Consider the following 22,255-nt stretch of genomic DNA (forward strand, 5'->3'; position numbering starts at 1 on the left):
CATTTCCTTTTGATTGGCTAAAACTTCAAAAACCTCCATTTTAATTTCTACAGGATTCTAGCAAATACCTCCAAAATTAATCCCCCTCGGACAAACAACTTGTACTCCAATCAACACTGTTGTTTCCCTAAAGTGCTCCACAGACCTTATTTTTCTCATTATGGCTGCAGGAAACCAGGTGAAACATCTGCTCCTACCATACTAATTAATTAGCAAGGGCATCTGTCCCAACGTCCAGAAATACACAGGCCCTTCAGGTAGACCACAAAGCCAGACAAATGATTTCCAAAAGGCAGAGACAATTTTTTTTGAGTGGGGGGAGGGAGGAAAACCAAGGGTGGAGTTGAAAGAAAATAGAGATCTGGGATAAATTCCAGACTGAAGTTCCTGTATAAAGTCCTAAAGCTGCTTTCCACTGCTGTCTCCAAATGTACAAGCCAGTTTGGCCTAGTCACTCTAGTGCAGGGGTAGGCAACCTTGGCTCTTTTATGACTCGTGGACTTCAACTCCCAGAATTCCTGAGCCAGCATGGCTCAGCTTGGTAACCTCTCCTTTTCCCCTCAGCACGGCTGGCTCAGGAATTCTGGGAGTTGAAGTCCACGAGTCATAAAAGAGCCAAGGTTGCCTACCCCTGATCTAGTGGTTAAAGCACAAGGTAGAAACTGGGAGACAGTGAGTTCTAACCTTGCCTTAGGCATCAAAGCAGCTGAGTGACTTTGGTCATTCAGCCCAATCTACCTCACAGGATTGTTAGGTAGATTGTTGTGAGGGTAATAGGAGGAGGAAGGTGTATTAGATATGTTCACCACCTTCAGTTGTTTATAAAAATAATAATGGTGGGATATAAAATAAATAAATATATTTTTAAGGTGATCCCTAAAAACATTATCAGCTTCGTAGGATTTCTGTTTGAGCAAAACATCTGATGCCCAAATTCAGTTAATGTAATTAAGCTTGGATCCATATAATCACTGTGTTCCTATCCCGACATGCAGACGTACCATATGCCTCATAAGATTCTTGAGCTTCACCATGTCCATAATCGTAATATTCTGTTTCCCTGCAAGAACAAGAGGCAGTGTTGATGTTTTCTAGATATTATACTGTAATTACTTAGAATGGTCTAATATGAGGCTTTTGCAAAACAGATTTTAGTAAGAAAATGAAACAGAAGGCTTCCTTACCAGCTTTAAACCTACCCATGTATGTCACATATATAGCCAAAGCACAAAGACTTCCTTAAAAGTCAATATTCTGTTCCCTGCATTCCATTAACCAAGAGATATGTGCAGTTTACTGAAAGCCAGTGAGAAGCAGTAAGCATGTATGCTGAAAAATTAAGATCAAATGCAACTTGGCAGAATGTCCATTAGAATTAGGCCTAATACAAACAGAAGCAGCAGTGCTTACAAGGGTCTTCAAGCTTGGCAAATTTAAGACTTATGGACTTCAACTCCTAGAATTCCCCAGCCAGGTTTGGAGACCCCTGGCCTATTACAAAAAATAGACAGAAAAAAGTGAAAAGGCCCTGTGATTCTGCTCACTTTGTTATATGGAAATAAGAATTGGCTTTGTCAGGAAAACATACAAGATGAATGTAAGGAGGAGTTATTCAGCAAAGGTACATGATAACACAAAAAGAGAAAGAAAGCAAGAAAGCCCAGGTGCTGAATGAATACAAAAATGAGCAACCAGTATGAAATCATAATGGTGTTTCAAAATTTGTGAACCCTTTTGAATAGTCAGTATTTCTGCATAAATATGTGATCTGTTCTCAACACAAGTCCTCAAACTAGACAGAGAACTCAGTCAAAACTATGGTACTTGTTCACTGATTCAGTGAGGAAAATGAGCCCAGGTGACAAACAGTAGAAAGGGCAATAAGCAAATCAAGAGACTTTCTAGGAAATACCAGACAGCTGGAATTAAAGAAGCTAAAGGAAGGACTTACTGTTGACCCTGGCTATAGTAGCCTTCATATCCTTCGTAACTTTGCTCAGCGTAAGCATCATCATAGCCCTGAAAAGGACAAAAAAAGAGAGAAGGGGTTCAGCAGCTAGAAAAGGGAATGGTGCCTCGAATTCAATTCTGTCAGGCAGACCATTTCTTGTAAGTCTTAACCTCATCTGGGAAGATCATTTAGTACTTGATCTTTAGGAGGCTCATAGGAATTTTCGGTGGAACAGAATTCCTTTTAAATCTTTTTTTTTTTTTAGCAAATCATTTCTAGCAGCTATTTCCGATAATCTAGAACAGGGGTGTCAAACTCAATTTCATTGAGGGCCGCATCAGCTTTGCGGTTGCCCTCAGGGGGCCGGGTGGGTATGGCCAGGGTGGGCGTGGCCTACTGGGTGGGCGTGGCCAGAGTGCGTATGGCCTACTGGGTGGGCGTGGCCAGCTCTACATCGTTCGCATCAAGGGGGCCTATGGGGGCCTGGGCAGGAGTGGGACAGATCTGAGGGTCTCTGGCAGAAGGAGGGTCTCTGGGCCAGGGCCAAGGCAGTGGGGGCCGTTCCCTCACTGTTTCCAGGATGGCTTCGCGGGCCGTATGAAACCACTTTGCGGGCCGGATCTGGCCCCCGGGCCTTGTGTTTGACATGTCTGATCTAGAACACGGGTGTAACTCACCGCGTCATGTGACGTGGTGACTTTTTTCGCATTGCCGGAGCTGGGGGGGGTGGGGGCCCTCTGCATGATGCATCCGGCCCGCGGGGCCGGCAACTTGACACCCCTGATCTATAATATGCTCTCAAAATGCAATCCAAAACGATTAGGGCTCCCATGTTTCCAAGATGCTCTCAAACCATCAAGCATGCAATGTTTAATATTTCTTACGTAATCTTCGTAGGTCTCGGGTGCAGGAGGGGGAGGGAGTGGTATTCTCTGAATGCCGGCTGCACGAGCTCTTGAGGCAGGGGCCCCTCTCACTGCTGGGAGAGGGGGGACTCCGCGGGTCACAGCTGCTCCTCTTGCAATTGCACCCCTCACTGGGGCACCCCGTACAAGGGCTCCACGGGGAGGAGGCGGCGGCGGACCCACACCGCGTCCTCTACTCAGAAAAGGCAGGGGGGAAAAGAGATACAGGTGGTCTGTTTAGGAAGGCTGATCTGCTGCTTCTCAGGAAAGCAACCTGAGATGACAATGATTATCTTCACAAACCAGAGAAAGAAATGCCCAAATGGGAAACCCAGTCTAAATAAGGTTTAAGTAGCTATCAAAGTCGGTTCAAAAATAATTTAGTTCTAATGCTAAGAACAGTCTGAAACCTCTAAATGAGGCTACAGGTATTTTATTATTTGGTCAGAAAATGTGGAAAAGAAAGAGGGAGCAGCATTACTTACTGCTAAAACACCTGACTCAGATCCTACTACCTAAAGGGGCAGATAGGAATTTTATAGAATAGTTTATTTTCCAAGATTCAATCTCTGACTCGACTGGGACATTTTAAATTGTAACGCCAGTATTTCCAAACTGTAAGGCAAAGGGAACCCCAAAGACAGGAGGCAGATTAAGAAAGTGTATAGGACAGTGAAGGTTAGGGTGAATAAAGCCATGTTATTTAATCATGGCAACTTCCACATATGTGGACTTCATCAACTCTCAGACGTGTGAGCCCAGAATTCTACAGCCAGTGTGTCACTTCACCTGGAAATGGCCAGAGTTGAGAAACAATGAGCTAGAGGAATATGGCAATTTAAAAATGTTTAAAAGCCAGCTGTACAACATGCTTAAAACTATTTCCGAAGCAATGAAAGAGATGCCCACCTCAATCCAATTTGAAAACTATTAGCCTGGCATTGGAGACATTTTAGACAAACATCAGCCTTGCTCACTGCAAAATATATTAGTACAACTATGTGGGTGGGTATAATGAAAAGGGATCCACAATAAAGGGACAAGAATGGCAAGAAGTCTGTTGGAAAAATCACACCATTTATATATGGAGTTACAGAGCAAGCTAAATATACTTTATAATTAAACAAATGTTCCAAATCTGCTGTCTAAACTTTTCTATTCTTTCACTTTTTTAACAGGACTGCATCATACCACAGATGTAACTCTCCCAAATATACTAAAAAATTACTCTTGTTTATTTAATGGAATGTTCATTTTCTCGAATTCTTAAGTGCTTAATCATTTCAAATTAATTATCCATTTATCTGTTCATTACCTAGGAACAGGTGGGGGTGGGGGAACTGCTCCCCTACCACGGACAGAGATCCCCCGACCACGTGCTGGCTCCGGCACCCCATTGAGATAGGACAATTCCAAAAATTGCTCCTGGCAGATATCATCCATCATATCCTATATAGAAACAAAGAGAATTAATTTCTGTTCCATAACTTATTATTTCTACTTACTGGAGACAAGGCAAAGTTTTTAGACAAAGAAGAAATGTCCACCAGTAAATCTAAGTTGCTTCTTTCACACCTCTCTCTCTGCTGCAGACTTTTACCTCTTTTTCATTTGGGGGCGCATAAATTGCTTCAAGCAATCTGCTGTAAGCTGAGTCACTATGGTGAGATGGGAAGCCATATAAATCAAACACAATACATACATACAACAAGACAACCAGTGTCAAGCGATTCTTTATTCCAGTGTCCAGTGAGTTGAAAAGAGAATTGGTAATTTTAGTTTTCATAGTTTCCCTAATTTGCTAATATAGTTTTTATTAAAAGTATCAAAGCAATAATAAAAACTAAATTAGAATAAAAATAAAGGCTCTACGTGGAGTAAGAAACTATATAAAGATATCAAGTGGCTTTCAATATTCTTCATAGCAGTTATAAGTACAATTGTTTGTTTATATTAAATGTATATGCCACCTATTTCACAATCGAGTGGTTCTAAGTGCTTATGGTATCATGAAAACAATATAGCCAATTAAAGTTAGAAACATTAAAATATCAAGCATTAAAACTAGAAACATTAACAATAAATAGTAGTATCAATGCATAAAATGCCCTTTACCAATCCTCAGGTACCGTATTAGCTCAGAACATGCCTGTGTGGGTTGCCATGCCACCTGGTGCAGGTGTCAAGCCCCTGTGGGCTTGCCATTAACGGGAGGGGGCAAGATCTTTGGCCGGCCAAACTTCCAGAAACAGCTGATCAGCACGGAGAAACTCGCATGCCAGAGCGTCTTATACAAGGGTGCATCTTATAGATGGAAAAATACAGTATTTCCCCAATGCTCCAGGATTTTTGAAAGATATAGTGCAATGGTTTTGAGATAACATCTGCCAGCTCCTTCAGAACTCTGGGATGTAATCTGTCAGGTCCTGGTGATTTATATTCATCAAGGTTGGATAGGTGTTCTCTTACCATTTTCTTGCTTATTTTAATTTTTGTTTCTAGTTTGTCTTTTGCAGTATTTTTTTTTGGTATGTTGTGCTAGAATTTCTTTTTGTGTGAAGACTGATGCAAAGAACGAGTTATGCAGCCCTGCTTTTGCTTGTTACTCCCTTGCCATCTTCTTTCTTTAGCGGACCTATAGTTTCCTTGACTTCTTGTTATTAATATGTCAAAAAAACTTTATTATCCTTGATTTCTGTTGCAAGTCTTTGTTCATCCTGAGCCTTTGCTTTACTGCCTTTGCACGTTCTGGCTGTCTGCTGATAATCAGCCTTAGCTAGGTGTCCCTCTTTCCTCTTTTTGTACTTGTCCTGTTTGTCTGAAAGATCTTTCTGCAGGCATGCTGGTTTCTTCATTACTTTGTTTTTCTTTTTTCAGTGGTACTGTGGTGGGCTGGGCTTTTATGATAGCATTTTTCGGATTTTCCCATGCTTCTTGAGTTGTTTTCCCCTTTAGGATTTTCATCCATGGAATCTTTCCTATGTTCTCTCTGAGTTGGATAAAATCAGCTCTTTTGAAGTTTTCGACATTGGTTGAATTATTTTCTATTGCTTGTGTTTGCATTATATTGAATACCAGTATGACATGGTCACTTTCCCCCAGGGTTCCAGCAACTTCAACTCCCTCTATCACCTCTTCTCTATTAGTAAGGATTAGGTCCAGTATAGTTTTACTTCTAGTTTCCTCCTCTACCTTTTAGATGACAAAGTTGTTGGCAAGGTTGGTTAGGAATCTGTTTGATCTTCCGCTCACTGCACAAGTTTGTCTTCCAGCTGATATCTGGGTAGTTGAAGTCTCCCATTACTACTGTGGTTTGCTTCCTACATACATTTGTTAACTGGTTGGCAAAGAGTTCATCTATTTCTTCTGATTGGTTGGGTGGCCTGTAGTATACACCTATGGCACTTTGTTTTCCCATATAGATTCTGGACGGCTTTTATCTTTGATCATGTGCATTTCTGTAGATATGTAGTATTCTCTTACATATAGTGCAACTCTGCCTCCTCTTTTTGTAGCTGTTTCTTTTGAACAATTTGTATCCATCCCTCAGTCCATTCCAGTCATGGGTTTCGTCCCACCAGGTTTCTGTAATGCCAACTATGTCATACCCATCCACGTGTACTATTGCTTCTAGTTCACCCTGTTTGTTCCCCAAGCTTTGAGCATTAGTATATAAACATTTAAGACTTTTATGTCTGTCCGTGGGTATGTTTCCTGGATCTCCTGATTGTTGTTTGATTTTTTCATTTTTTTTCATCATTCCCTACCTGATTTTTCTTGGGATTTATGATTGGTTTTGTGTTGTAGAGATTCTAATGATTGGTCACCCTTCCCCCTCAATTTTAGTTTAAGGCCCTTCTAATGAGTTGGGCCAGTCTTTTTCTGAGTATGTTTTTCCGTTTTTGTGAGGTGCAGCCCATCCCTTGCCAAGAGACCATTGTGTAGGAAATGCAGTCCATGGTCCAAGAAACCAAAGTTTTCTTGGTGACAGCAGCCCTTTAGTCAGTGGTTTTATTTCTAGATTTCTTTCCCCCTCAGTGGGTGTTGGTCTTTTGCTGGGAACACTGATGAGAACACTACTTGTGCTCCTAGCTCCTTAACTTTATTTCCTAGTTGCTTATAGTCTCTCAGTATTGTGCTCAGGTTCTTTGTTGTGTCATCCATCCCAAAGTGAAGGAGTAGGAGAGGGTAGTAATCTGTGGGCCTAATTATTTTGGTTAGGTTTTCAGCCATGTCTTTGATTTTTGCTCCAGGGAGATAACATACCTCCCTGGACTGTATGTCCGGTCTGCAGATGGCTGGAGTAAAATTGCAAGTTGTGGTCAGGTGATGTTTTGCTTAAATGATTGTGGTGACTCAATGATCGAATAGGAAGTGACATCATAAGCCCACTCTGGTCATATGAACTTGTATGTCTTTATGCATAACGTTTGGAGGGGGGTAACTGCTACATACCGGAACGAGGAACTTCTTGACTTCTTCCATGGCATGGGCCATAAGAGCATAAGCCTCACAAGGAGGGCCAAAGACCTCAATGAAAACATGCAGATCCATATTTAAGTGAGCATACTTTGGATCGCCTCCCTTGCGCAATTCTTCTTCCTAAAACAAAAATAAATTATAATTAGGATTTTAATTTAATTTTAATTTAATTTAATAACATTTATATACCGCCCTTCTCCCTGAGGACTCAGGGCGGTTCACAGGGCAGAATAAAATAGCAAATACAAACATTAAAAAAAATTAAACAATTGCCCTAGTTAAAAACAATGGAAATACAGTGCTAAAAACCCCAAGAAAAATTAAAAGACCAAAGATAAAACAACCCCAGCAATCCCCATCAGGCTAGGCCAGCTTGTACAAACAGAAATGTCTTAAGATCGCGACGAAAGGAGCGAAGATCGGGCGCCATCCGGAGCTCTACCGGTAGCTGATTCCACAGCTCCGGAGCGCCCACAGAGAAGGATCTCCCCCTGGGGGCCACCAATCGACATTCTCTGATCGGTGGCACCCTGAGGAGGCCCTCTCTGTGGGAACGCACAGGGCGCAGGGAGCTTGATGCCGGCAGCAGATGTTCCCTGAGGTACTCCGGCCCCATGCCATGGAGTGCTTTGAACACCGTTACCAGTACCTTGAATCTCACCCGGAAGACAACTGGCAACCAATGCAGCTCACGGAGCAGAGGTGTAACGTGGGAGTATCGGGAGACTCCCAACACCACTCTCGCGGCTGCATTCTGTACCAGTTGGAGCTTCCGGGTGGTCCTCAAGGGCAGCCCCATGTAGAGAGCGTTGCAGTAGTCCAGACGAGAGGACACGAGCGCATGAGTGACCGTGCATAGATCATCCCGGCTAAGATAGGGCCGCAACTGACGCACCAGGCGAACCTGTGCGAAGGCCCCCCTAGTCACAGCTCCTATATGGTCTTCTAAGGTGAGCCGTGAATCTAGGAGGACCCCCAAGTTGCGAGCCCTATCTACGGGGGGTAATAGTTCACCCCCCATAGCCAGAGGTGGAATGTCCGAATAAACCCGGGATGAAGGTATGCAAAGCCACTCAGTCTTGTCGGGGTTGAGTTGGAGTCTGTTCCTCCCCATCCAGACCCGAACCGCCTCCAGGCAACGGGACATCACGTTGAGGGCATCACTGGGGTGGTTTGGGGTCGAAAAGAAAAGTTGGGTATCATCAGCATACTGATGATACCCAACTCCATTTTAAAATAGATAGCAAACCATTCTTAATCACACACTAGTTCTTAATATTTGATTACAGCTAAGATTTGTTCTCCTTTCCTAGCAACTTTTCTGAATGTTTATCCATCAAGCACAAGCTAAAAATCTGTGCTACTCTGAAGAAATTAAGAATTAGGATTGTTCTACCTCTTAAAAAAAAGACAGAATTTGTCATTATTTTCTCATTGTAAGGCTACTTCAAGGCAATAGAGATTTTTGAAGGTTAAATACAGTACAGCTAGAAGGATCATAATAATCCTTGAATCTTTCCATTCTTTTCATTTCTGTAACACTGATATGCCTGCTGGCCACACTCTTGATAATTGAAAGCTGGCAGTCAGAACAGAGAATTCATTGAAATAAGAATCCTAATTAATTGGGATGCCTTCTGCAAGGATAAAAATCTACTTCAGACTGATACCAATTATGTATTTTGGGGGTATGGGAGAGGTAACGACATTGAGGGGGTGAGATTAGTCCTTCCATATTCCTACTGGTCACTTCATGTGTTTCATGTCCATTGGTAGTAAAAGCCTGAATAGGATTATTGCCCAGATTATTTGTAGTACTGCAAAATATTGGGGCTACTTGAGGATTTTTAAATTTGGAAACAACCACCCCATTTGCTCAATTTCTGTGGAGACAAAAATTCAGAAGCTATTTATCCAAACAAGGATTCTGTAATCTGCTAATCCATTTGTAGACCCACCAGCATTATGCAATGTGCTAAGTCCAGTCAGAAAAATCTTTCAATGAGATATGACTCCAGGAAAGCCATTGAGAAATGAACATCAGTTCAGAACTTGATCACACTGCAATGTTTGGGGGCTGAGAATAGAACTCTCTCAAGAAGATTCATTTAATGTCAGGGAATATCTTTAGTCTTCAGATACAGTGTGTCAGGACCCACCCCAAACCACGTCTTAGGAAGACAATACTCTTGGAGCCAAATCTTAGTCCAAAAGAAATCTTTACTATGACATGCTTGGTTGTAGGAATGCAAGACAGGACTTAATATTGTTCCACAAACTAAACCCTTTTAAAGAGTTCCCCGTTCAACCCCCCCTTAACCCCATTTGGTCAGTCCCCCATCATTTACCCTTTTATGTTTATTGCTCTCTTCCATGACACAAGCCAGATGCTCCTATCCTAGCCCCCCCTTTTGTTTCCCCAGTTCAAAAGGCTTCTTTTCCTTTGAAATGCCTAATACAGGCTCAATACACATCCATTCCCTCCTCCTCGGGAGATGGCAGGATCCATGGAATAATGTTTTAAACATACATTTATGAATATGATATAAATGGATTCTGACACAGTGTCAATCTGCAGGTAACAAAAGGTGAGAGATAGTAAATGCTGCAGTAAGTCTTACCTTTGCCTTGTCTCTCATTGATCCTTTCCCTAGGACAGAAATCTTTGCTCCAGTTTCCTCCTGCAGTCGCTTGATGGTGTTGCCTTGGGGGCCCAGTATCTTCCCAACAAAATTGAACTGAAAAAAAAAAGATAACTTTCCTCAGTTGACACGACAGTGGGCATCACAACTTTATTATATTAACTGTGCTGACTTCAGAATTTCAACCAAAAAGGGAAACAAACAATCTGAATGTCTGTATAGACAGGAAAGCAACAAGACAACTCTGCAGAGTAGCTTCATTATTACAATATAGGAGAAGTCTGCTTCAATTCTGAGCACATCCATTTACTTACCAAATTAGTATCTGCTGCACTATTTATTTTCCCTACCAAACCTACATTAAGACATAAAAGAATAGAACCAAACTCAGGTTCAGGTCACACTTAGGAGATCAGCAACTGTAGCATTTGCTTGTGAGTTACATGTTGAAAATCTACATGCCTGGTATCTTCCATGCTATCCTCACTGTTTTTTGCTGGTTTCCCATATTTTTTTCCATCTCCATTATTTTGTTGCCCATTTGCTTTTCCCCCCGTTTAAACCTATGCATATTTTGGATTGCCATTCTCCCTTCTTTTCATCCTTTCAGATGCTTGTCCTGACTGGATTCTGGCCATTGGAGGAATGGATACTGATGCCAACCGCCTTCCCTATTCCTCAGCCCACTTTTTTTTTCCCCCTGCCTTTGAAATATTTCTGAGGCTTCACTTTCCCTTTACATCTGTGGCAAACATAGATTGGCCATTCAACATGTCTGGGAAATATCTGGTTCATGACAGTTTTATGCTAATAAAATTGTTACAGTTTTGTAATCCAGAAGTGGGCATAAAGTGAAGGTAATCCTTTTTTTCACATGTTACAGGTATCTTACCTTGGGATACTGCTTGACCGGTATAAGAACTCGTTCCTTCAGTTTCATGTTTTTATGAGAAAACAAGTCCAGATAGGTCTCTTCTTCATCCTTCTTTGATTCACCCTTTTGAATTTTGTCAATTTCTAAAAAAAAAAAGACAAACCAGATGTCAATTGACTTCTATTATCTAAATGAAGTGCATGGCTCACAAAAAGGCTGGTGTAAAAAGGAGTTTGCCAAGATTGTTATAGTTTCATATATTCCATATTAAACCTGTCCCTTATTTGTGCATATGAAAACCACTGTAAAACAAAGCCTTCTGCAGTCAACTCTTCTCTTGAATTCACCTTAAATTTCCCACTTTCCTCTACTAACAACTTTTGTTTAGTGAAACATTATATTAATGACTTTCTTTTCTATAAAATGCTTCTTGAGCCAAGGTCAACAAAAGTATTTTTAGGCATAGCTCAGGTTTGTATCTACTCCATATTCATAAAATGGCATTCCTAGTATCATTTCTGAAGTTCATATTTACTTTATTTTTATCATCCATAAAAAAAAATCTAATTCTAACGATCTATTTCTTAACAACAGGGGTGTCAAACTCAATTTCATTGAGGGCCGCATCAGCATTGTGGATGCCCTCAGGGGGCTGGGTGGGCGTGGCCTACTGGGTGGGCGTGGCTAGAGTGCGTATGGCCTACTGGGTGGGCGTGGCTAGAGTGTGTATGGCCTACTGGGTGGGCATGGCTAGAGTGCGTATGGCCTACTGGGTGGGCGTGGCCAGCTCTACATCGTTCGCATCAAGGGTGCCTATGGGGGCCTGGGCAGGAGTGGGACAGATCTGAGGGTCTCTGGCAGAAGGAGGGTCTCTGGACCAGGGCCAAGGCAGAGGGGGCCGTTCCCTCACTGTTTCCAGGATGGCTTCGCGGGCTGCATGAAACCACTTCGTGGGCCTTGTGTTTGACATGTCTGCTTAACAACAACCACTCCTTCATCCAGATCAAACAGCAGGCAACAAAGTACAATTTAAAAATCAGGCAATCCCAGTCCTCCTTTTTCCTTTGTATCTTGGAAGCTTTTATATTTAATCCCTGGTTTCATCCCCTGCCACTGTTTAAAGTAGATGTGTCCAACCCACAGCCCATGGGCCACATGTGGCTCTGGAAAGCTAGTAAGTAACACAGTCCAACAAGATAATAAAAAATAAAGGAAATTTGTTATTTCTATACATTAACTGCATTGTATATTTTATATGTTTCCCAAGACAATTCCTCTTCACTCAACGTGGCTCAGGTAAGCCAAAAGACTGGATAACCACGGTTTAAAGGGTACTTCATTTCTCAAAACAGGTATTTTCTGGAATTAGGCAACACATTTTTACCACAGGAATTCAACCCAACAAAATCCTTCTTACTTTCATTTGATACCTTAATGCAATTATTATGAAATAACATTCCCAGCAGCACCATAAAGGTCACCTCAGCTGCCCAACTAAAGCAAAGAGACACCTAGGCAGCAGTAACAAAGAAAGATGGTAATGACAAACCAATTCTTACATTTTATCAAAAAGCACACAGACAAGATGAAATGATGGATGACACAGAGCCAGAAGATCAGCTCCTCAGGTTATACAGCTTTCAACACGCTACTGAGAAAGATCTCAGGAGCTTTCAGAATATTAATGGTGTCTAAGATGTGACTAGATTAAAGCCCTTGGAACAACTAGTTACTGAGGATGCCATGGAGAAAAGAAAATCTGAAGCTGCAAAGACAGAATTAAAGCGGGAACATGTAATGGAAGGAGCAACATGAAGAAGCTGATCATAATAAATGTGACTCAACTACACGTAAGTTGTCACAACAAAATCAAACAGACTGGAAGCGGATATTTTCAACGAGATGAACTACTGTTTACCACTCATGACATGAAAAACAAAACAAAACAAAGAATTGTTTTTATAATCAGGAAACATATAGGAAGCACTAATGGGAACAAAGCAGCCAAAACATCAATTTGACCTCATAGACGACATTTTAATGTGATAGGTATCCAAACTTATCCAATCACCAATGTAGAAAAAAAGATTGGTACGTTTTATGGTCAAGTTCAATCTGAAAGACAAGACTTGCAAGCAAGATATGCTGCTTTTGACTGAATACAGGAATGATTGCTACTACCGTGTTTTCCCGAAAATAAGCCCCACCCCCCAAAAAAGACCTGCCCTGATTTTTGAGGGTGAGCCTAAGTCCTGCTCCAAAAATAAGCCCTAATTAGGACCCCGCCCACTCCGTTCCATCTCACTGCTGCAATGGGGCAGGAGGCCGTGCGGCACATTGCGCCGCTGCTGCCACAATGAGGCGAGGCAGGTGGGGAGGGGGTGGAGCTGCCCCATGCGCCCCACACCCACTTCCTTCAGGGCTCTCCCAGCCAGGCCAGTCCTTGCTCAGTGACCTTCCCTTTCACTCCCCTCCTGAGCCGGACTGCCATGCTACGGAGGATGCTGCGGTTTCGGAGCCAGGGGTGAGTGACGGCAAAAGGCTCCGCTGTCGCTGTGCGCCACTGGAGGGGCTTTCTTCATGCTTTGCCCCACAGATCACCTGCCCGCCAGCAGCCGCCACCTCCTTCTCCACCAACTCTCTTGTGGCTTGCACCGTGACCGGGTGGCACAAGCCTCCCGCCACCAGCCCTCCGTCGCCAACAGTGGACAGAACGGAGAATGGGGAGCGGAGTGACTCTGCACAGCAATGCAGAGAAGAGCACTTGTCCGCCGCCCTGCATCACCTCGCTTCTCCCTTCTCTGTTCTGGAAACGGCAGCCCTGTTTCCTGCGGCTTCTCCCAGCGCTGCTATAGAGCTTGGCGCACCACCGCCCAGCTCCTCCCTCTTCCCGAAAGCAAAAAAAAAATCTTCACTAACCTGCTTTCCAGCTCCGGCACATTTCTTTCCTGTTGCAGGAAAACAGAGTTCCTGGGACTAAAAAACTTCTGTCAGACCTTCCAACGTCTCGCAAAAAATATATATATATATATATATCATGCAAGAAGTTGGAAGGTCTGACTGAACTTTCTTTAGTCGAACAAACTCTGTTTTCCCGCAGCAGGAAAGAAATGTGTCAGAAAGCAGGTTTGTGAAGAAATTTTTTGCTTTCGGGAAGAGGGAGGAGCTGGGGGTGGAGTGATCTGCGGGGCAAAGTGTGAAGAAAGCCCCTCTAGTGGCAGCGGAGGCTTTCGCTGCCACTCCCCCCTGGCTCCGAAACCAGGGGGGGCTACCCCACCCATCCTCCATAGCATGGCAGTCCAGCTTGGGAGGGGAGTGAAAGGGAAGGTCGCCGAGCAAGGAATGGCCTGGCTGGGGGGAGTGTGGGGGTTCAATGCCCAGAATTCCTGAACCAACCATGCCAAGGTTGCCTACCCCTGGTCTAGTGCAGGGCTTTTCAACTGGTGATATGCGTACCACCTGTGGTACTTTGTCACGTGGCTGGTGGTACGCCACGGTTCCAGAGAAGTGTAGCAGGGGAGGGGAATGAGCCGAAGCAACCCAAGCCTGAGGGAGAGGCAGCTGCAGGATTGTCTGGGCTCAGCAGAAGCCCAGGAGCCGGCAAAGCTCCAGCTAATTGGCTCCAGATGATTGGCGCTTCTGGAAGCAGTGTGGAGCTGGAGGTGAACTGAAGAAAAAGTGGGGGGGGGGAAGAGGAGAGGATATAAAAGGAGGTGGTTTGGGTGGGAAAGGGAAAAAAAGACAACAGGGAAAGAGAAGGAGCAGCAGCTGTTGCTGGAAGAAAACGTCCCCTTGTTCATTTTCTTCAGGCAGGAGAATGCAATCAGCACTGATGAAATGAAAAGCCAGCATGATGGAAAGGAGGTGGGTTTATTTAGTTTTGGATCAGCTGGCAGCTTGATCGGGTTACCATAAGGATTTTTGTACAGTTTTTACAGTGTTTTCTACTTCAGAGGCTCCTTTGTGTGCTTTGGTTATTGGAATATTTTAGTTTGTATTTAGGCTAGCAATGAGTCTGAAGTGTTGACTTCTGTAGGTTTAATCCCTTTAAACAAATGTAATTAGTTTTACCCCTTTATCTTGAGTCTGCCCATGGCTTTTAGAAAGTTTTCTTTGAAGGTAAACAGGCTTAATTTTAAAGCTAAAGCTTTTTGCAATTGCCGGAGCCTTTCAGTCTCGGATTGCAGCACTGTGACACATGACATGCCTGAAGCAGCTTAAAGAGAAAAAAACCCCAGAGTTGATGTGTTTATTTTGTGAGCCTTTCTTGCTTTGCACTTGATTCCTGTGTCTTTAAGGGTACAGGGAAGGGATTGGGGGGTGCATTCTTACTACACTGTGGAAGGAGAGCTAACAAGGGCTGACCAACTAGCTCAGGGGTCTACAAACTTTAGCAACTTTAAGACCTGTGGACCTCAACTCCCAAGTTTGAAGATCCCTGAGCTAGCTGGTAGTGGTGCATGGATAAATTCACCATATATTTGTCAATGCAAAGGGAAAATGATTCAGCAAAGGAACAGCCACCAAAGAAATTTACAATTTACAATTTGTAATATTTTATTAGATTATAAAATAAAATACAAAAGCAAATAGTAGGACACAGTGGGGAGGAAAAAGGGGGGAAAGTGAGGGGGAGAGGGGGAAAAGAACAGACTTCCTCTGTTGCAGTAGAACAGGGGTGTCAAACTCAATTTCATTGAGGGCCGCATCAGCATTGCGGTTACCCTCAAGGGGCCGGGTGGGTATGGCCAGGGTGGGCGTGACCTACTGGTGTGGGCGTGGCTAGACTGTGTATGGCCTACTGGGCGGGCGTGGCCAGCTCTACATCGTTCGCATCAAGGGTGCCTATGGGGGCCTGGGCAGGAGTGGGACAGATCTGGGGGTCTCTGGCAGAAGGAGGGTCTCTGGGCCACGGCCAAGGCAGTGGGGGCCGTTCCCTCACTGTTTCCAGGATGGCTTCGCGGGCCACATGAAACCACTTCGCGGGCCGCATCCGGCCCCCGGGCCTTGTGTTTGACATGTCTGCAGTAGAAGGAAGCATTAACACTGAACCTCAATTTTTTACTTTTCTATATTATTATAAACTAGCCATTTCCATAACAACAAATGAATCTAATCAGTGAAACCCAAAATCCCACCCCTTTTTTAAAATCACGTTTTTGACACCTTGCTAAGCACTGGTGGTACTCAAATATTGCCATGTCCTAAAAGTGGTACAATCTGTGAAAAGGTTGAAAAGCCCTGGTCTAGTGGTTAAAAGACCAGACTAGAAGCCAAGAGACCATGAGTTCTAGTCCTGCCTCAAGAAGCATGAAAGCTAGCTGGCTGACAACCCTACCACATGGGGTTGGTGTTGTGGGGAAAATGGGAAGAGGTTTTTAGATAGGTTCACTACATTGAATTGCTTATTATAAAATAAAGGCAGGATATGAATGGATGAATGAATTGTACTATTGTTGATGCCTATTGGACGATGGATATTTTATTTAACAAATATTCAATATGAATATTCACAGGACATGATGTACTTATAACTAAAAAAAATCAAAACTGGGTTGTCAGTGGTTTGAATCAATAGTTTGTAACTTGTATTCACTAATTTAAGAGATGCAAAGCACATTAAATACTAGTTGAAGAAAACACCCAAATAAGGAAAATATTGCACTGACATGTTTTGTCAAGTACAAAAAATCCAATCCAATCTTCAATTTTTTACTAAAAAGTCTTATGTTTAAAATCAAGACTTTTCTAAAAGGTACAATATTCTGTTCATTTGAAAGAATAAAACGTTCACGATTACATTTCAAGTCATATTCATTTATTCATATTCCTAAAATTTGTTAATAAGAACAGAACTCTATTTCCTGTGATAAATTAGCAAATCCATTATATATATATATATATATATATATATATATATATATATATATATATATATATATATATATATATATATATATAAAATCTTTCTTTGTTAGCAATTCAAAAAATTTACGTGTGTGTGTGTGTGCATGTGTGTGTATAGTTGTTATGTAAAGCAGGGGTCCCCAACCCCTGGTCTGTGGACCGGCACTGGGCCCCGGCATGTCAGAAACTGGGTTATGCAAATAAGCAAAGCCCAATCTGCGGGTTGCAGGCAGTACATGAAACCAGGCACTCTCAGGTCCACAGAAAAACCTATCTCCAAGGAACCAGTCCCTGGTGCTCAAAAGGTTGGGGACATCTGATGTAAAGCATTCATATAGCCAGTAGAAAAGACGAGAAACTTCTAGACACCAGTGCTAATGAAAGAAATAAAACGATTTGCTAGACTGAGCAACTTCTAACAGCTAACTGTGAATCATTTCAAAGAAATATAATGGGATTATATACATACAAAAAGCGTATTCACCTAGCGTTTTAGTGTGAAACAAAGTGGCTTTGTGTGCGCATAAGCATGGAGACAGTGAGAAGCAGCTTCCGAAGTAGAGCTGAGTCTTACAAACAATGAAAAAGCTTAAATGATTAGCACTCCAAAGCACCCGTTTTGAATGCTTTGCACACATCTAGTAAATATATTTGAGATAGCATGGGAGTGTTGGTAAGATTTTTAATTTGGATTTTGTTTTGCAATAATACTTTATTTTGTCTTATGTTACTGTGATTTGAAAGCCTGCCAAAATTTGGCTTATAAAATTCAAGAGATTAAAAAATAAATTATATAGTAAACCTGACCCTTTGACGTGAGACTGCTTATGAAAGTATTTGTATTGATTTTTGCTGTTATTTGGTATGATGGCGCAGAACATTAAGCTCCTTAGAGAACTTGAAGTCCAGAGTTTGTGAGGGAAGCTGTCAATTTATCTATCATTATAATTATACTCAAGAAAAATAAAATTGGAGATAAGCCTGGATCTATATTTATTGATTTATATATTGAATTACTGTATATTCTTTTCCAACATCTCCCCATCACTCAAAGTGGCTTAAAACCCATCACAATAAAGCAACAATCCTTATGAAAAAGCATATGAGATGAAAAATGTTGAGCAGATCAAAAGTAGATGCAAGCAAAATTTATACAGCTAGGCAGAGATCTGCCAGAATAGTTTTCACCAGTTAGGCCCCAGAGAACCTCATAATCTCTGGATGTGGTAATAAAAACATCCTTTCTCCAGCCCATTTATCCATGCTCCCGGAAGATTATGCAAAAAGGCTATTCAACCAGCAGATTTTGAGCAACAGTCCCACTGATATACAAGCACTTTTGAAAGACACAAACTGGCTCAGAATTATCTAGGAATCTGAAAAAAGGATTTATGAACTGGGAGACTGGAATCCAAAAGAAATAAGGGGGCAAAATAGAGGGGAAGGGCCAAGGAAGATCACATTGTATAAATTAAGACATCTAGAAGTTTGATTGGATCAAAACCTCATAGATCATATATTAAATTCTAATACATATATGAATATGTGATATCCCCACAAATGTATTAAAAATTTATAAGAATTCAATTTTAATTTGCATAGCTATATAATATCCAATTTATACTACAGCATGTTGAGTTTTAAACTCATATTTTTTTCAATCAAATGCCTCCTTTTGGCTCTTTTGTACAGCTTCTTTTCTGGATTTATTGGGATTCAAAAGTGTGAGGAGGAATTCCTTTCAGTGCTAAATGGGTGTCAAACTGCCAGCGTGCGGGCTGGTTTCATCATACCGAAGCCGTGCCCACCCCATTGCCGGCAATGCAAAAAGAGTCGTGATATGTCGCAACACCTCACGTGACGTGTTTGACACCCGTGCTTTAGATGAACTTTATTAGCCTAAGCAAATAAAACAATGAATTTTTTTTGCTTTTAATCACTATAAGAATAAAAATGTTGTGGTTCACACTTTTTTGCATTCTGATGCCTAAAAAACAACTTTTACAAAAGTCAACAAGAAAGTTCAAGGTCAAAGACAGGCGTTCCTTTGAGGAATAAATGACTTTACCCTTACAAGTATTGCTTGCCCTAAGCGTGTTTTTACATAAAGAATGCTTTCTGGTTTCAGAAAAAATAAGCACTTATTTCCAATTATTCAGAAATAAGCAAGGCTACCATTTTTTCCTCAAAATTTCACATCACAACTCAGCTAGAAAAGGGAAAACCTTCTGTATACAACCATCAGCAATTCTTTAATACAGCCTTTGTTGATGTAACAGGGCTATTTTTAACCCTAAGTGCTAAGGAGTGGGAGCCTTCTTCAAACAGTGGTAAATGCTGCCTGTAACAGAAAAACTATCTCTTCACTGTCCCTGTTTCCCCATAAAAAAAAATCTCATAGCAGCTAACTTTTAAGAACCCTCCAATAGTATCGGCAGAAACTGCTTTAAAAATTAGTTGCTGTACACAAACTAGTTTTGGAAACTGTTTATCAGAGAACAGTATCTGTGCAGTTCTGTGTGTGAATGAAGAAACAAAAGCATCCATTTCCTGCCAAACACCTTTACCAATTCAGCCCAATGGCTGGGTAAGCTGCCCTCTCTTGATGTGGAACATGTGCTACATATATATATGAGTAGAAAGCATTCAAAGAGAGGACAAAGTCCAAAATCAGGGTCACAAGGAAATAAAGAGCTGAAAAGCTTGTTTGATATGGCCGAATAAATAGGATAAAATGAGGTAAAAACTATACATGGTCCTCAAGAGTCAGCAAGGTGCTCTATTATTGGTGGAAATGAAACTCTGAGAAGGGAATTATTCTGACACTGTTCTATTCTGCATTCTAGCAATCCAGAGATAACAGGGAACAACAAACAACTGGTAGAGAAGGGATGATGATTGTCAAGTAGTCAATTGTAGAAATCCATAATAAAGCTTGTGTTTCAGCAGATGGAATTTAGTACTGTGAGGTAAATGATTTCTTCCACAGACCCTGTATTAAGAGGATATATAAATGCTTCTCATAGGTAAGAATATAATACAAAACTGAAAAATGAATAAATAGCAGTGCCTTCCAGCAGAATTAAACCACGGAACTTCCAATTGGTTTGGAAAAGGAAATTAATTTTCTTCTGATATAAGAGTTTGCTTGGTCCTCAGACCAAGAACATTTCCACCTTACTGAGAGAAGAAAAACAAAGCAAGTAACAAATCCTGGCTCTTTGTTCTATATTCTGACTACAGTACTTATTTCCAGCCAGTGAGGTTAACTTGATGTAAGAAGATCCTGAAAGCACAGCAGCTGCACTGTTGCGATTAGATCCTATTAAAATGGGGAAGGGGGTGCTAGTGAGACAAAGACTGCCATTTCCACTCTGGTTGGTTCCAGAAGCATGAAACAAGGATTAATGCAGATATGCATAGCAATGGCATAGCGACAGATTACAAAGCTGTCTGTCTCTGCAGGAGAAGAGGATACACTGAAAGATCTCCTTTGAAATCTTCTCTAAAACATAAAGGGATTCTTAGTTTTGTCTCTTTAATCAATGTTTGACAAAGAATTAGCACCAGCTTTTCTACGCCAATCATTAGGGTAACTACTATAATACCTCAGAACAGATAAAAACATTGTTATTACAGAGTGTGCTGGGGGAAAAAAACCAGGTAAAAACATATTTCCTACAAAGAAATGGTGCCATGACATTGCTCCAAAAGAAATTACATGCTGGAAAAGCACAAAGGAAATGCAGGAAGAGAAAAACCCTATAGCCTAGATCATATTTCCAACTCAAAGAGTGGCATTCAGTGTGGAAATATTGTAATAGATCAAAGTAAGATTTTAATATTCTCCAAAAGGAGTCATCCCCTTCTTCTAAGGGAAGAAAGGCAGTTAAAAAATAGCCTATTCACAATGTAGTCAAGGAACAAAAGGCTACATCTACCCATTTACAAAACCACCTAAGTAAATCTGCTGTACAATCCTAGTTTGGTGGGAAGGTTTTAGCAAAGCAGTTTGGAAGAGATTAAAGCCAGAGTCTCTGATAGTAGAAGCAATGTAAAGATTTTCTGGAAAAATAGTCAGATTAACCGATTGCCACAAAAGGAGTCTTGATGCACCGTATGGTTACAGTACTCAATTCATTATGGTATTATCTTTCACCCCAATGTTTGCTTTTTGAGTGCAAAAAAAAAATACTCATTAAAATCTGTGATTACTATAGACATAGAAGTGCCGAATTTGTCATTATGCGCTATTTGGTACATTTTGATACCTTTGTTAAATCTGTGATCTAATCCAGAAAAGCTTAAATTGTAACACACAAACAGAGATTTGTTCAACTATATTTTCTTACATTTGAAGGCTGGAAGCCTGAAAATTTGATAAACAAAACATATATCTTAAATTTGGTTATGCAAACATGAGAAGCGACAATGAATGCAATGTAATCAGCAAACAGATTTTAACCAGAACTTTATCGATTGAAACATTCATTTTCGTAAGAATCTCAGGTACCAGCCCTCAAGCAGAGAAAAAAAAAAGCAACCCAGAATTAACCCAGTTGTTGCCGATTGCTGTTCCCAACTACAAAAAAAAAATCTTTCGAGGTTAAAACCACATTTACAGGTTTCTAATATTTTCATTTGTACATGTGAAAATATGTACTTTTCGTACATATGGGAAAAATAAATACTGTACACAAACACAAAATATCGCTCGGCACGTCTCGATTACAACCACACCATCATCTGTATTGGCACTGCTGGATTAACGAAGCAATCTGGGACATTGGGGGACCCCCCCCCGAAAGCCCTAATAAGCAGGCATATACATAGAATGAAGGCTATTGCTAAGCACATTGATTTGTGCTTCTTAGATTGTAAGCCGCCCTGATTTTTCGGAGAAGGGTGGGATATAAATGGGATTAAAAATAAAAAAAATTAAAAAAGTACAAAACTCGTTGCATCCTCTCTCTTCCTTCCAAGCCAGCCCAAGGCTAAACCTTTCTGGAGAGGAAAGGGCCAAAAGCCAGAGGATTCCACCTTATTAATGGAGATCTGCCCTGTTAGACCAGCGTTTCCCAACCTTAGGAACTTGAAGATGCGTGGACTTCAACTCCCAGAATTCCCCAGCCAGCATAGCTGGCTGGGGAATTCTGGGAGTTGAAGTCCACGCATCTTCAAGTTCCTAAGGTTGGGAAACGCTGTGTTAGACCGACCCCTTTCACAGAGAAGCGGACGAGAAGGGGAGGTCCGGTCCTCCATAACCCCCCCACCCACCACCCCCAACCCCCCCAGGGCAGAGCTTCTTCCACGCCTGTCCACAAATCTGGGGAGGCTCCCGCCGTCTTTCTTTCTTTCTTTCTCTTTCTTTCTCTCTCCTTCTTTCTCTCTCTCCTTTTCTTTCTCTTTTTTCTCTTTCTCTTTTTTCTCTTTCTCTTTTTTCTCTTCTTTCTTTCTTTCTTTCTTTCTTTCTTTCTTTCTTTCTTTCTTTCTT

The 22,255-nt window shown here is 41.6% G+C and overlaps 2 protein-coding genes across 7 annotated transcripts in view; both read right to left on the bottom strand.

Moving 5' to 3' along the window:
• TMEM39B (transmembrane protein 39B) overlaps nt 1-22,255 on the bottom strand; it is a 313,404-nt gene that overhangs the window by 50,920 nt on the left and 240,229 nt on the right. The gene's annotated exons all lie outside the window — the stretch shown is intronic.
• The window catches only part of KHDRBS1 (KH RNA binding domain containing, signal transduction associated 1), a 33,831-nt gene that overhangs the window by 9,310 nt on the left and 2,266 nt on the right, over nt 1-22,255 (bottom strand). For all 6 annotated transcript variants that reach the window (XM_083369936.1, XM_083369934.1, XM_083369932.1 and 3 more), the window contains exons 2-8: nt 10,873-10,997; nt 9,960-10,076; nt 7,312-7,458; nt 4,172-4,305; nt 2,836-3,049; nt 1,952-2,019; nt 1,002-1,060 (exon numbers count right to left, since the gene is read on the bottom strand). In XM_083369936.1, coding sequence (XP_083226062.1) covers nt 1,002-1,060; nt 1,952-2,019; nt 2,836-3,049; nt 4,172-4,305; nt 7,312-7,458; nt 9,960-10,076; nt 10,873-10,997 — 864 coding nt within the window. The remainder of the gene's footprint in view (nt 1-1,001; nt 1,061-1,951; nt 2,020-2,835; nt 3,050-4,171; nt 4,306-7,311; nt 7,459-9,959; nt 10,077-10,872; nt 10,998-22,255) is intronic.

Source organism: Vipera ursinii (assembly GCF_947247035.1).
Source record: "Vipera ursinii genome assembly, chromosome: 9".
NCBI lineage: Eukaryota > Metazoa > Chordata > Lepidosauria > Squamata > Viperidae > Vipera > Vipera ursinii.